Source organism: Macaca thibetana, chromosome 11 (assembly GCF_024542745.1).
Source record: "Macaca thibetana thibetana isolate TM-01 chromosome 11, ASM2454274v1, whole genome shotgun sequence".
NCBI classification, from domain to species: Eukaryota; Metazoa; Chordata; class Mammalia; order Primates; family Cercopithecidae; genus Macaca; species Macaca thibetana.
This window is the reverse complement of record NC_065588.1, coordinates 48,337,002-48,350,873: the sequence shown is the minus strand read 5'-3', so window position 1 is coordinate 48,350,873 and position 13,872 is coordinate 48,337,002. Positions and strand designations below refer to the sequence as shown.

Sequence of the window (13,872 nt, the reverse complement as noted above, 5' to 3'; positions counted from 1 at the left end):
GGAAAGATCTCCTTTATGCATTACTGGATTCCAGGCCAAAAAATGCTTTTCAGTGCATGAACAGCCCACTTCCAAGTATTCCCAGAGAGGCATCTCATCCTTCAGAGGAGCAATGGAAGGTAGAGTGCATACACTTTATTTTCTCTTTTACACTAGGGACAGCAAGGAGGAGGAGAGCAGGAGGAGGGAGAAAAAGAAACACCAAAGCCAGGAATCGAATTAAGCCACACCATTGTCAATAGGAAGATTGGAAATTGAGTTGAAATCTCCAAAATTCCAGGCTGGCGCTGATTCCAGGGCACCATACTATATATACACCATGTTAAAAAGGCAAGAACGAGGGAGTCCGATTGTTCCCCTTCCCTGGCCTTAATGTGGGTTTTGAAAGCCAGATCCCTACCCACACAAGCTGCCAGAATCAATAAAGGGAATGGATCCTGGAAACACACACATCTTCGCTTCTCTTATCACAAACAAGGGGCCCACCCAACACACTGCTTCTCGCACTCTAACCAGTCCCAAATTCCTGAGCGCCCTCCCAATACGTTTGAAGACATGATTTGATCCTTTTAAAACATGTAAGATTTAAACTTTACCAAAAGGTGATAGTGTTTTAGACACTAACTTCTAAATTGCACTGTGCCACAGGAGCAAGCCATGTCACAACTGCTAGAGAGACCCTTCCACAATGTGAACCAGCCATTCATGGCATCCTCTCTGTACTCTGGGTGCCACTTCCCCTTCTTCCTGGGAGCTCTGTGAGGGGAGGGACTGTGTCTTGCTCTTATGCGTGATGGTCCAAGCAGCCAGCAGAGGTCTGGCCCACAGCAATCAATAAATGTTATAGAATTAATGAAAGAAATTATAATTACTACCCACTATCTTCAGAACGGAATACAATCCTCTCAGAAAGGCCCCTCACAATCTGGCCTCTGCCTGTCTCTCCACCCACAGCCATCCAAGTTACTTGCAGGGCCCCAAACACCTCAACTTCGCACAGGTCTGCAGTGCCCTTCCCTGCAAGGAAGGTTTTTCTTCCTGAACTCTTGCCACCTTTGTCTCCATCCGGCTCAGGTGTGAGTCAGCCCCAATTTGTGCTCAACAGAACAACTCATGTTTACCTCCTCTAATCACCCTTACTCGTCATGCTTTGCTAGTCGATGATGTCCTCAAACATAGGGAGGTGCCTGGCACATAAAAGACTCAAAAACTAAAGCAATAAAAGGGATAGGAAGAAGGAAAGAAGAATCCTCAGGGACAGGACTGACCAAGAGCGGAGTCTGAAGGCCACTAGGCGACACTTTGTGGACTACAGGCTTTTCTGTCGTTATCCTTCCCTGCCAGGGTTGAGGCCACAATTCCTCATCCTAGTGATTTTCTTTCTTTTTTCTTTTTTTTTGAGACAGAGTCTCACTCTGTCACGCAGGCTGGAGTGCAGTGGCGCGACCTCAGCTCACTGCAACCTCCAGCTCACTGCAACCTCCGCCTCCTGGGTTCAAGCAATTGGCCTGCCTCAGCCTCCTGAGTAGCTGGGATTACAGGTGCGTGTCACCATGCCCAGCTCATTTTTGTATTTTTAGTAGAGATGGGGTTTCAACACGTTGGCCAGGCTGGTCACGAACTCCTGACCTCAAGAGATCTGCCTGCCTCGGCCTCCCACAGTGCTGGGATTACATGCGTGAACCACCGTGCCCAGCCCATCACAGTGATTTTCAAAATAAGCTTACGGAACCCCCTGCAGGAACTACACTGGAGGTGGGTTTGGGAGAGTGGAGAAAGAGAAATTAAGCAGGTAGGGTGAGGGGATGTATCTTGTTTATCTGAGTAAGAACTCCTTGTTTATTTGCTTGATAACCTGGATTTCTGTATAAGCTTTTCATGGAATAAAAGGCTCCACGCCTTAAGAAAAGCGTGGAAACCTTGACCTTATTCAAGTTCTCTTTCTACGGGTTACAATGATGAAGGCAAACAGAGCTGTGCATCCCATAGCTATGCACTTTCTCTGGCATCCTCCATCTGGGAATGCTGTATCCAAGCCCAGCCCTTACCTTTATTGTCAGCGGCAATAAATCCAAGGATGTTTTCATGGCGCAGCATGACCGTCTGGTATATCTCCGCTTCCCGGAACCAAGACCGTTCTTCACGAGAAGAGAATATTTTCACAGCCACATCACCACCCCTCCAGCGGCCGCGCCATACTTCCCCAAACCGACCCTTGCCAATAATCTCTTGTAAAACGATGGTTCGGGCCACTGTGCGCTGGACAAAGAGAGGTAACCCTGTGGACCAAAGAATGGGAAGAAACCTGACACTGCAAATTTGACAAATTTTCCAACTCCCACACTAATTGGCACAATGGAAAGACCCTTAACATGGTGTCTTCATCCTACACTGGTGCATTAACCAGGGAGAGCTGCTGCTGCTCCTGCACGTTTCCAGGTAATCTACCAGAGGGCTGAGCCAGGCGGAGAGATGGGCAAAGAGTGAACACAAATGGGAAACGTGTATGATTAGCTACTCCTTATCTACGCAATTTCTCCTCTCAGTAAGCATAGATGATAGATTTGAACGTAAATGTTTGACCAGATTTACCGACTCTTCAGCCAGCCACCTGTGGGCCGATCTACCCACATCTGCTTTATTTTGGTGCAGGAAGGAAAGAGGGCAGAGAACATGAAACTGGAGGCTCATGTGCTGGGGGCCACCTTCTGGCTGTTCTGCTTATTAGCCACTAGAGGGCAGTGCTGTGAGGCCCACGGGTTCCCACCTCCAAAGAGAGCAAAGCTCTGCTCCCAAGCACAACTCCAGAGGTAGAATGGAGGACTATCTATGTTTAGTCTAAGATTAATTTTACTGTCTTTATAAAACTCAACATTGCTTCATGTGACTCATTCAATGTGTCTCTATGTATCTAATCACCCTTACCATCACAACTGACTCTTTAACTCTCTTACTCCCACCCCCAAATTAATAAATATATTATTAATCCCTAGGTCTGGTAGATGGGAACTACCATTTACTGCATGCTTACTATGCATTAGGCTCCATGCTAAGGGCTTTACATAAATTATCTCACTTCCCCAAACCACCTGGAAGGTAAGGCACTGTTATCATCCCCATTTTATAAACAAGAAAACTAAGGCTCAAAGAGGAGGTTACGTAATATTCAAATTCATACAAGCAGTTAAGTGGCAAAGCAGGGCTTAAAATCTAGGACTGTCTGACTCTATAATCTATGCTTTTAATGACAACAGTATAGAACCACCAAAACGTTTCTCAAATTAGCCCCCGCCTCTCCATCTCTGTCCGCCTGTCCTACTTTTGGACCTTCTCTAAAAGACTTCCAACAGGTCTTTTGCCTCCCATCTCAGCCTGCTCTTGCCCTGTGCACCCACACACAACCCGCCTCACCGCACCCTTCCCAAAAGAAGGCTGGTAGTGAATGAATTCATCCTCCACACCACTGCCAGAATTCCTTCCAAAGGAAAAAATGAACATTCGTTTCCCACATGGAAACTTTCAGTAGAAGCCCCTTACCTATAAGATAAAGGTCAGCCCTCAAGGTCCTCTACACCCGGGCCAGCCTGACTTCCCCCTGCTTCCCTAGCACAAGCACATCATGCTGGTCTCCTTATCATAAAGGTTCTTTAAACATACAGTGGACTTTCATGTCTTTGTCTTTTTACTGAAGATATTTTCATTGGCCTGGAATGTTCTTTGCCCTCTTGCCTCTCTTAAATTTAAAATTCCAACTCATTCTTTAAGACTCCTTTTTTATTTTATTTTTTTTGAGATGGAATCTCGCTCTGTCACTCAGGCTGGAATGCAATGGTATGATTTCGGCTCACTGCAACCTCCACCTCCTAGGTTCATGCAATTCTCCTGCCTCAGCCTTCCAAGTAGCTGGGATTACAGGTGCCCGCCGCCACACCCAGCTAATTTTTGTATTTTTAGTAGAGATGGGGGTTTCATCATGTTGCTCAGGCTGGTCTCGAACTCCTGACCTGAGGTGATCTACCCACCTCGGCCTCCCAAAGTGCTGGGATTACAGGTGTGAGTCACCGTGACCGGCCTTTTGTTTTGTTTTGTTTTTTGAGACGGAGCTTTGCTCTTGTTGCCCAGGCTGGAGTGCAATGGCATGATCTGGGCTCACTGAAGCCTCTGCCTCCCAGGTTCAAGCAATTCTCCTGCCTCAGTTTCCCGAGTAGCTGGAATTACAGGCATGCGCCACTACACCCGGTTAATATTTTGTATTTAGTAGAGACGAGGTTTCACCATGTTAGTCAGGCTGGTCTCGAACTTTTGACCTCATGTGATCTGCCCACCCCGGCCTCCCAAAGTGCTGGGATTATAGGTGTGGCTGCCCAGCCTCAAGACACCTTTAAATGTGCCCTCCTCTGTGAGACTCTTCCCAACAATTCCTGTCTCTCTGATCCAATCCCGGAGTCAGACTTTTTTTTTTTTTTTTTTTTTGAGACAGAGTCTCGCCTCTGTCACCCAGGCTGGAGTGTAGTGGCGTGATTTCGGCTCACTGCAAGCTCCGCCTCCGAGGTTCACACCATTCTCCTCAGCCTCCCGAGTAGCTGGGACTACAGGCGCCCGTCACCACGCCCGGCTAATTTTTTGTATTTTTAGTAGAGACGGGGTTTCACCATGTTAGCCAGGATGGTCTGGATCTCCAGACCTCGTGATCCACCTGCCTCGGCCTCCCAAAGTGTTGGGATTACAGATGTGAGCCACTGGGCCCAGCCAGGTCAGCCTCTTTCTAATCTGTCTAAAACTATATCACCCAGAAGGTATTCAGTATATACTTATTTAAATGAATTGAAAGTCATATGAGCAGCATGGACTTACTACTTTAAAAACCACATCATTAGAAACCTAACACCTTGGAAGCTCTGCATATTCTGAATGAAGAATATACTAAACCACTCAGAGAGAAATAGTTATTAAACATTTTGCTACAGATGACTAAACAACTACCATGGCCCTTCCCTTGTTTCAGCTGGTCTGGGTCTTAAAAATACTTTGGAAAACCCAATTTACCCTCCTCTAGCAGCAAATCAATTCCCACAGTCAGCCAGGAGGTTCTAACCACTGCCCTACCTCTTTCAACAAGGAACGAGCCCTAGATTTCTACTGTTTCTAAAAATATGCAGCTTTTAAATACATCCATCATTTTGGTGCTCTCTACTGCAGAGCTTAATAAAAGCAAAGCCACTGAAATTCAGGAGATGTCACAGCTCAAAGTACTCCCGTGTCAAGCAGAATGTCTGGGCATGACTGACGGCATAATTTCCCCACAGAACAACAGTCTTGTCCCACGTCAAGGAAACATATAAAAACATGCAAAAGTTCTCACAAATAAGATCCTCTGTGTTGTAGCTAGAATGGCAACAGTGATGTTTGTGGATGTTTTTTCTTTGATAAGAACGGACTTGAAGTCAAGAATTTGAGACTAGCCTGGGCAACAAAGTGAGACCTTCCACAAAAATTAAAAAAAAAAAAATTGCCAGGCTTGGTGGCACATGCCTGACATCTCAGCTACTCAGGAGACTAAGGTGGAGGATCTCTTGAGCCCAGGAGGTTGAGGCTGCAGTGAGCTGTGATTGCACCATGGCACTGCAGCCTGGGCAACAACAGAGTGAGACCATATCTAAAAAATAAAAAATAAAAAAAAGGAACGCAATACCACTGTCACAAAAATAATGGTTTATCTTCATTAAAAAAATTCTTTGCGAGGTGGGTGGATCACTTGAGGTCAAGAACATATGACCAGCCTGGCCGACGTGGCGAAACCTTGTCTCTACTAAAAATACAAAAATTAGCTGCTGTAGTGGCGCATGCCTGTAATCCCAGCTACTCAGGAGGCTGAGGCAGGAGAATCACTTGAACCTGGCAGGCGGAGGTTTCAGTTAGCAGAGACTGTGCCACTGCACTGCTGCCTGAGAAACAGAGCAAGACTCTGTTTCTAAATAAATAAATAAGTAAGTAAGTAAAAAAATTCTTCTGCATTCATGTTCACATTTAACAACTAGCTGAGCTATATACCCTGAGACCTAAACAACCCCAAGCCCTTTTATCCTAAATTCTCGTCTTATGCCAAGGTCTAGTGTTTGGTTCATTTTCCACATCTGAGAAAGACTTGGTCAACAAAAGGCAGTACAGGAAATAGTGCTGATGCTATGCTGGAGGCCCACACTGCCTTTATTTTCACCCCCACCAAAAACCCTTGGGCAACTGGTACAAGTCAATGATTCACCAAATCCCAACTCTAAGCTTTACTGGATGTCCTTAAACTCCCCTTGTGGTTGCTCAGAGATCAATGATTAGCTGTCACCACCTCACAGGAATCTGGCACACTCCTGTTTCTCAAAAGGGGCCCTGAAATTGAGCACTCCACTGCTCAGGTGGAACCAGCTAAATTTTAATAGATGTACGTACAGTTGCAAAGCTTAGAGAGGCAGAACTTCTGTAGTGGATAATTGTGTACTAGAACTTGGGAATCCCAGGGAATGAGAGATTTTCTGTGAACCCATTATCTTATCTTATTACACGTCAGACTCCAAAAGAAGGGGAACTAGGAAACCAAATGACTCAATGCTGGCAGAAACAAATGCAGTGCCCCCAGCCTTCTCTATAAGCACTCTATCCTTCTGGGAAACTGATTAAAGTCAACCACAGACACGATGCCCTGGAGAACTCAGTACCTGAGCCAGACCCTGAGGTGGAGAGATCGTAGACAAGATCCTGGAGCGTCTTGTCTTTGGAGAGACACATCTCACATGAGGGATCTTCCATGTCCAGTCTCTGGCGGTTGTGATAGACACGCTGATGATAGTTAATGACAAGGAAAACAATGATGATGATGAGGAACAGGAGGAACACCGGGCCGGCGATGATGCCTACCAGCTCCACCGGGCCCCACATGGACGGGTGCTCAGGCTCCTTGAGGTGACCTGGGTCAAGTGAGAGAGGAGAGGGAAAGAATGAGAAGTAAAAACAAGGGAAAGAGTAAAAACACCTCCCTCAAAGTGAAGAGTGAAAAAGAACCCTTTCCCTGTTGACATGTTCAGGCTCCCTTGATCTCTCTGATCTTCCTGGGCTAGTCTGTCTGCCTAGATGCTCTCAAATGCCCAACTTCTTTAGTTAAGGCACCTCTTTCCAGTCAAAGCCACAACCCACTTTGTAATCTCACGCATTTCATGATACTATCCCCGCCTCAGGCCCCTACACAGATGCCTGTTTCTGCTCTTTAACTTTCCACAGCTCCCCTAAGCTCCACTCTAGTTTCTCTCCTTCTCCTGAATGGAAGACTTGCAAAAGGGTGGTATGTGGTGCTTCTCAGCTTTGGTTACTGGCCTTTTTCTATTCTGGTCCCTTCTCACATCTGACCACCATCCTCTCTTGAGGAGTCACCTTTGCTCAGCTCTAGGGCCATCTCTTTCCGGATCAGTCCCACATCCTCCCGCGGGGATCCCTGCCTGGTTCTTCCACTCCTCACCACTGCCTATGGCTGCTCAGCCACTACTCAAAACACTGCTGGCACCTCTGGGACTAACTTGAAAATCTGCTTCCTCCCCCTCTAATCTACAAAAGCAACTCCTGAGAAACCCCAGCCTTTGTCACCTTCAGGAGCATCCGAAAGGCATCTTTATCGTCAAACCAAGCAAGTGGGCAAGAGTAGAAAAAAATGAAGCGACGGGGTGCCCTACCTCCAAGCTGAGCCACTAGTCCAACAAGGGCATGCACTCACCACTGGGCACCCTCAAGTCGATCCTGTTGCAGTAGTCAGTGTAGCAGCAGTGGGTGTTGCGCAGGTCCTCTGAGCTCAGGCAGTAGAAGGGCTTCCCGGCAGGGACCAGCTCCACTTTGGGGATGCAGGTGCGCACATGGTGCTCCATCCCATCCAGATTGAAAATGGAAACCATGCAGGCCCCATCTGTCTCACACGTGTAGTTGGCCTGGAGGCAGCTGGTGCACGCACACAGCAGAGCTGCAGGAAATTGGGGAGCAGACATCGACATCAATGGTGAGATCCTTTGCAGGTCCTTTTCCAAACTTAGAATATAATCCGTTAGCATACTTGATGTTCCAAAACAGTTTTTATAGAGATGGGGCCAAACAGATACCCTTAACTGAGCACAACTTCACCTGTTTATTGAGCTTTTGAGGCTCCGCTATTATCCTCTAAGTGTTCTACTTTATGCCTGTGAGAGACAGAGGAACTACCTTTTCTTCAAATTGAGATGCCTGACAAGAGGAAAGCATCTTCCTTTTGGAGAATGTGGGGCTGCCCCCCACTTCATGCAGAGCCACCTAGGGTTCCTGGAGCTATCACCAGCCCTATCTCCCCCAGCAGGAACCAAGCACGCCCACGGCTTCCTGCAGCATGCATGCTCTCACACATTCTTTTGCTGCAATGCTTTTTTCCTGCCTAATTCTTACATATCCTTCAAAATTCAACTCAAATGTCACTTCTTTTGAAAAGCTTTCCCTGACCACTCCATTATCGTCCTCCTGCCTTTAGTAGTCCAAGTCAGGTGCCCCTCATTCACGAGGGCACAAAGGATATCCTCCAAAGAGGAGAACTTGAGTGCCTCCCTTGTGAAGTTATTGTGACAACTAAGTGAGATAATGCATTAAAAGTGCTCAATACATTTAACCCATCCTGAAAGGCCCCTGGATAGCACGCACATGCGTTCATGTATGCCAGTGTGTGCACACACAATTTTTTTCAAACAGGCAGTGTACACAATCACCTCTGGGATTAATGAGTTTTGCTGGGTAAGTATCATACATAAGTGTGTCCCATTTGACAGGAAATTACTGCAAATGAATTTGGCGCCTCTGAAAGCCTCTTCAGCAGCCCTGGAATCTGAAATCCTTTATTTATTCAACTAACAAGAATAGCACAGACAGCAGCAGTTGGTTCTCCCCAACACTGTCTTCCAAGAGACTAACCTAGCTCTGACCTCTTGGCATGGGCAGGAGTGTTGCTTTGCCCACTAGAACACTGAGGTCGGGGCTCGGAAGTGCTGAAGGAGGCACTCACACATTGAGGGGTGAAGGTGGTGGGGGCCCAAGCGAGTCCCAGATCACACACTCAGTCAATACTATCTGGATAACAAGTGGCAATGCATTCACACTGTGGCCTCTGGAGATGAGACACTTATGGGCAGTCCCATGAAAAGCTACCCTGTCATAACTCACTGATTTAGGCTATACATAGTCTATCTTTGTCTCTTCCTCCAATATTCTGAAAGTCATCTCTTGGCTTTTCAAATCCAAAGACAGATTCTAAATATCTCAGTGCCCAACCCCTCCTTCCTCAGGCTTTCTATAAATGAGCCGATTCCTTGCTAGTCCCACCCAAGGAAACCAAGGAGGCAGTCCTGGCAGGTGGACAGACAGTGTAGACAGTGCAGATCTTCACTTATGGCCTGTTGTATTTTTTCACGTTTCATCAGATCCCTTTCTTCTGGGAGAAATTCCAAAACATGCAGCCTCTTGCTTAAGAGTTTGGGTAGTGGTATTTCTTAAAGTCAGAACATTTAAAGTAGGTGCCCATTAGACTAGGATCTAAATCATAAAAGGGATTTTTGGCCGGGCGCGGTGGCTCAAGCCTGTAATCCCAGCACTTTGGGAGGACGAGACGGGCGGATCACGAGGTCAGGAGATCGAGACCATCCTGGCTAACACAGTGAAACCCCATCTCTACTAAAAATACAAAAACTTAGCCGGGCGAGGTGGCAGGCGCCTGTAGTCCCAGCTACTCGGGAGGCTGAGGCAGGAGAATGGCGTGAACCCGGGAGGCGGAGCTTGCAGTGAGCTGAGATCCGGCCACTGCACTCCAGCCTGGGTGACAGAGCGAGACTCCGTCTCAAAAAAAAAAAAAAAAAAAAAAAAAAAAAAAATCATAAAAGGGATTTTAAAAAGTAAATTTCTCCTGAATTTTTATTCTAACCCGTTTAGACACAAAAAAGACTAAGGAATCTCTTCATTTTCTCTTCCAAATACCTTTGTTTGCTCCCTCTCTTATTCTTTCTGCTTTTACATTTACTTCTGAAAGTCTCAGAATACTTGATCCAAACCTCTTTTACTCACGCTGGAATCTTGTTAACTCAAGAAAGCTAACTCCCATTCCCCTTTGTGGCAGTGGGGACATTCAGGCACTTTAAAAGGGGTTCCCTATGGAAAGCACACCTCTCAATATTTGTGTTGTGGTGTCCAACAAAGAGAACAACATTGGTTCTATTTTGGGAAGCAAGAAGGGAAAAGTAACAACTTCAAGAGAGGACTATTCTGAGCACAGTGAGACACAAGCCCAAACCCACAGTTGCCTTTTAGAAAAGCACTCACTCCAGAGCCCACCAATTAGAGGGACTGAAGAGTCAGGAGCCTCTGCTTCCAGATACTTATGCTCCTTTCCTTAGTTCACAACCTCTTTCACAGTGATTCATTCTGGAGAACGAACACACCCACACGTGGCTCATTATTTTTGGGAAGTACTTAAACAATCTTGGTGTAAGACAGGAAAGAACAAAAGTGGTGAAATCTATGCTAGACAGGACGAAGAACGGAACTGGGGGCTGGGCCATGTGGGTTTGTGATAAGGCGCTGAGTGAGTCCCTGAGCCTATCTGGGCCTCAACTACCCAACCAGAAAACACTGTTTATCTTACAGAGATGGTATGAAGATTAGCCAAGCAACTGCTAAGAGCTATGGGTCTTCTGAGAAAGGCCACTCTACACATATCTGTGTCTAATTACATATTTTACAGAGTGAGAAGTCTGAAAAAGATACATTTCAAAGATAACTACCACCACTGCCCATACCCCTGAAAAGATCAGAATTACCATCACTAGGAGTCACAGTGGGAATCATAGCAGGAACAGGTCAGAAAGGCTCAAATGCCAGCTTTAATATTAACCACATGACCTTGAGCAAGGTATTAACCTTCTTGCACTCTGTTTCCTAATCTGTAAAGTGGGGCTGTTAATATGCAGTGTTAGGCAATTTTGTTGCTGTGTGAACCTCACAGCATGTACTTACACAAACCTAGACGGCATAGTCTAAGTGGTGTAGCCTCTTGCTCCTAGGCTAGAAAACTATACAGTATGTAACTTTACTGGATACTGTAGGCAATTGTAACACAATAAGTATTTGTAGCTAACATAGAAAAGGTGAAGTAAAAATACAGTATTATCTTATGGGACTACCATCATATAACAACAGTGTGGTCCATCACTGACCAAAATGCTGTTATGCGGCACATGACTGTATTTCATAGGGCTACGTAAGACTTACATGAAGAAATATATATCTGTTTTTTAGAGACAAGGTTTTGCTATGTTGCCCAAGTTGGACTTGAACTCCTGGGCTCAAGGGAACCTCCAGCCTCAGTTTCCTAAGGAGATGGAACTACAAGCATGTGCCACCACGCCCAGCTAATGTATTTTTTAAAGTACTTAACAACTAGTAGAGATTCAATAAATATTAATCCCCCCCTCAATGTAAAACCTAAAAACAAAACAAAAAAACACCACCCAAGTGAAAATGTGTCTCCTTAACCACTAATTAGGAAGTGGCAAGTTTCAGTAAGAAACTGCTGTTCAAGTTTCAGCTCTGTCAGGAACTAGCTGCCTGGCTTTGGGCAAGTCATTTAACCTCTTTGAACCTCATTTTTCTCATGATTAACCAGAAAGAAGGGACTGAACTATATGACCTCTAAAATCCTTTCCAGCTATGTTTGAATCTAGTTTTGTTTTTAAGTTTACATTGTTTGATCACTAACCCAACACTGGACAATTGTTTTGTTTTATATGCCTTTTCCTAAACATCTTTTAAATACAGACATTTTGGCTAGCCTTCTGTTAACATTCATTTTCCACTGAAACAAAAGTGACAATTATAAAAGCATCTAAATTTACTGTAAATCTCAGTTCATTAAATCACACACACTAAATTAAATTCTCTCTGAAAAGCTAAATCTGGACTAATGATAACAGCCCCTTAGAATCTGTTTCATAGTGACTCATCAGGTTAAAAATTTTACACACCGTGTATGTAAACAATACATACCTAAAACTCTCCTTATTCCAAGACGGAAGAATTACGTAGTAGAAATAACACAAATCAGAAAACCAAATCACAGGAGTAACAAAATCACTCTACACATAAACCAGTTAGGAAGTGGTCAGAACAAAAGCCCGACTAGCATAGACTTTTGTCATTAACAAGTTAGTCAAATTTAAACTAAAGACAAAACCACCTTGGCAGGGTTTGAACATGGTTCCAAAGTATGATTGGAAGGTGGTTTGTGGTAGGATGTAAATGCAAATTTGATTCATGAGACAGGCTGTGTTTCGAGTAAGGCTGACAAGTTCCAACCTGGGCAGACTGTCTAGCTCCGTGTTACAGAGGCGCCTAACACAGCTGGGCCTCAGAAAATACAGGCCACTCAGTGACACCATAGCCCAGCTAAGAATTCTCAAAAACTGCCACACAGGGTCAGACTCACAGCCATTCAGCCCAACATCCCGCCTCAGACCCTCACCAGGAGCAGTGTGGGAGAGTGCAGTGCGATGGCGCCCCCTGTGAAAGGAAGAGGCACGGCACACAACATCTAAGTTTGTCCTAACAGATGAAGGTCCAGGAGCGCACCTAAAACTCTTTTGAAGCTACAGTAATTATGAATTTTAACTTAATTACTACTTGTGGATAATTAATTTCATAAATTTAGTACTGGTTGTGGAGCACTGTCCTGTTTAGGTACCCTAGACTTGACTCTTCCAAATTTCATCAGGCAACCTTCTAGTTCTGCCCTTTCACTTCGTGATTTTATGACTTGATCATAAACTGATTCTCAGCACTCTTTCCGGATGAGAAATTCACCAGATAGGCCAAAGCGATAAGAATAGCCTAATACAACCATGATTACTTTAATTATTCTTCCCTGGCCCTTATCCCAATCCCCTCCAGTTTCTTTGGGATAGAACAAAGACCACAACTCTACTGAACTATGATTGCAGGATCAGAGACACCAGTTTTACATTCAGGTAGGGTGTTTTCAGTTTGTTTCCCGTAAGAAAACACTGTGTAGAGCTACGCTGTGTTATTGTATCAAGAGTTTTCACTTTCATCCTCTCCTGTGATCCCCACAGGAACTCAGGAGCTGAGGCAGGTATAGCTGCCTCACTTTATGGATAGTAAAGCCTCGGAGAAGTTAAGGGGCTCACAAGTGGTAAACCAGTAAAACGATGGGGCACATCTCCAACTCAGGTCTCTAGGGTCTAAGTCCCATCTTTTCCCCACAACACCACACAGCATTCTACCACACTCTTTCTGACAACACTCGGCACACAGAGTCGGCAGGGCCATGGCCACACTAGGAACACCTTCATGTGATCAGATTCAGCACCCTGCAAATATCATTCACATCACTCTAAACACATTCTTACCCTCCCCGTATCAAATGCACTGTTGGTTTTCTGACCAAAGAGCCACACCATGTCTTCCTGCAGTTCATCTCCAGGGATTTAGTGTGTTACAGCCTGGGATAACAATGCCACTGGAAACCTCAAGGTTTCACCATGAATTCCTTACTTCTTATTGGTGACTCTACCAATATTATAGAAGTGGTGCTTTATCCCTACTTTATTTTTTAAGACAGTTGTTTTTTTTTTTTTTTTTTTTTTTTTTTTTTTTTATTTTCTTAGAGACAGGGTCTCACTATGTCGTCCAGGCTGGAAGTGCAGTGGCTATTTACAGGTGTAGTCATAGCTCACTGTAGCCTCAAATTCATGGCCACACACGATCCCTTCCGCCTCAGCCTCCTTAGTAGTTAGGACTACAAGTGTACTCCACCAC

At 45.2% G+C, this 13,872-nt stretch overlaps 1 protein-coding gene across 4 annotated transcripts in view; it reads right to left on the bottom strand.

Moving 5' to 3' along the window:
- Nucleotides 1–13,872, bottom strand: part of ACVR1B (activin A receptor type 1B) — a 46,311-nt gene that overhangs the window by 13,838 nt on the left and 18,601 nt on the right. For 2 of the 4 annotated variants that reach the window (XM_050748763.1, XM_050748766.1), the window contains exons 2-4: nucleotides 7,757–7,996; nucleotides 6,711–6,959; nucleotides 2,049–2,279 (exon numbers count right to left, since the gene is read on the bottom strand). In XM_050748763.1, coding sequence (XP_050604720.1) covers nucleotides 2,049–2,279; nucleotides 6,711–6,959; nucleotides 7,757–7,996 — 720 coding nt within the window. Of the gene's footprint in view, nucleotides 1–2,048; nucleotides 2,280–6,710; nucleotides 6,960–7,756; nucleotides 7,997–12,084; nucleotides 13,717–13,872 lie in introns of those variants that run through there. The other 2 variants (XM_050748765.1, XM_050748764.1) reach the window with 2 other exon arrangements.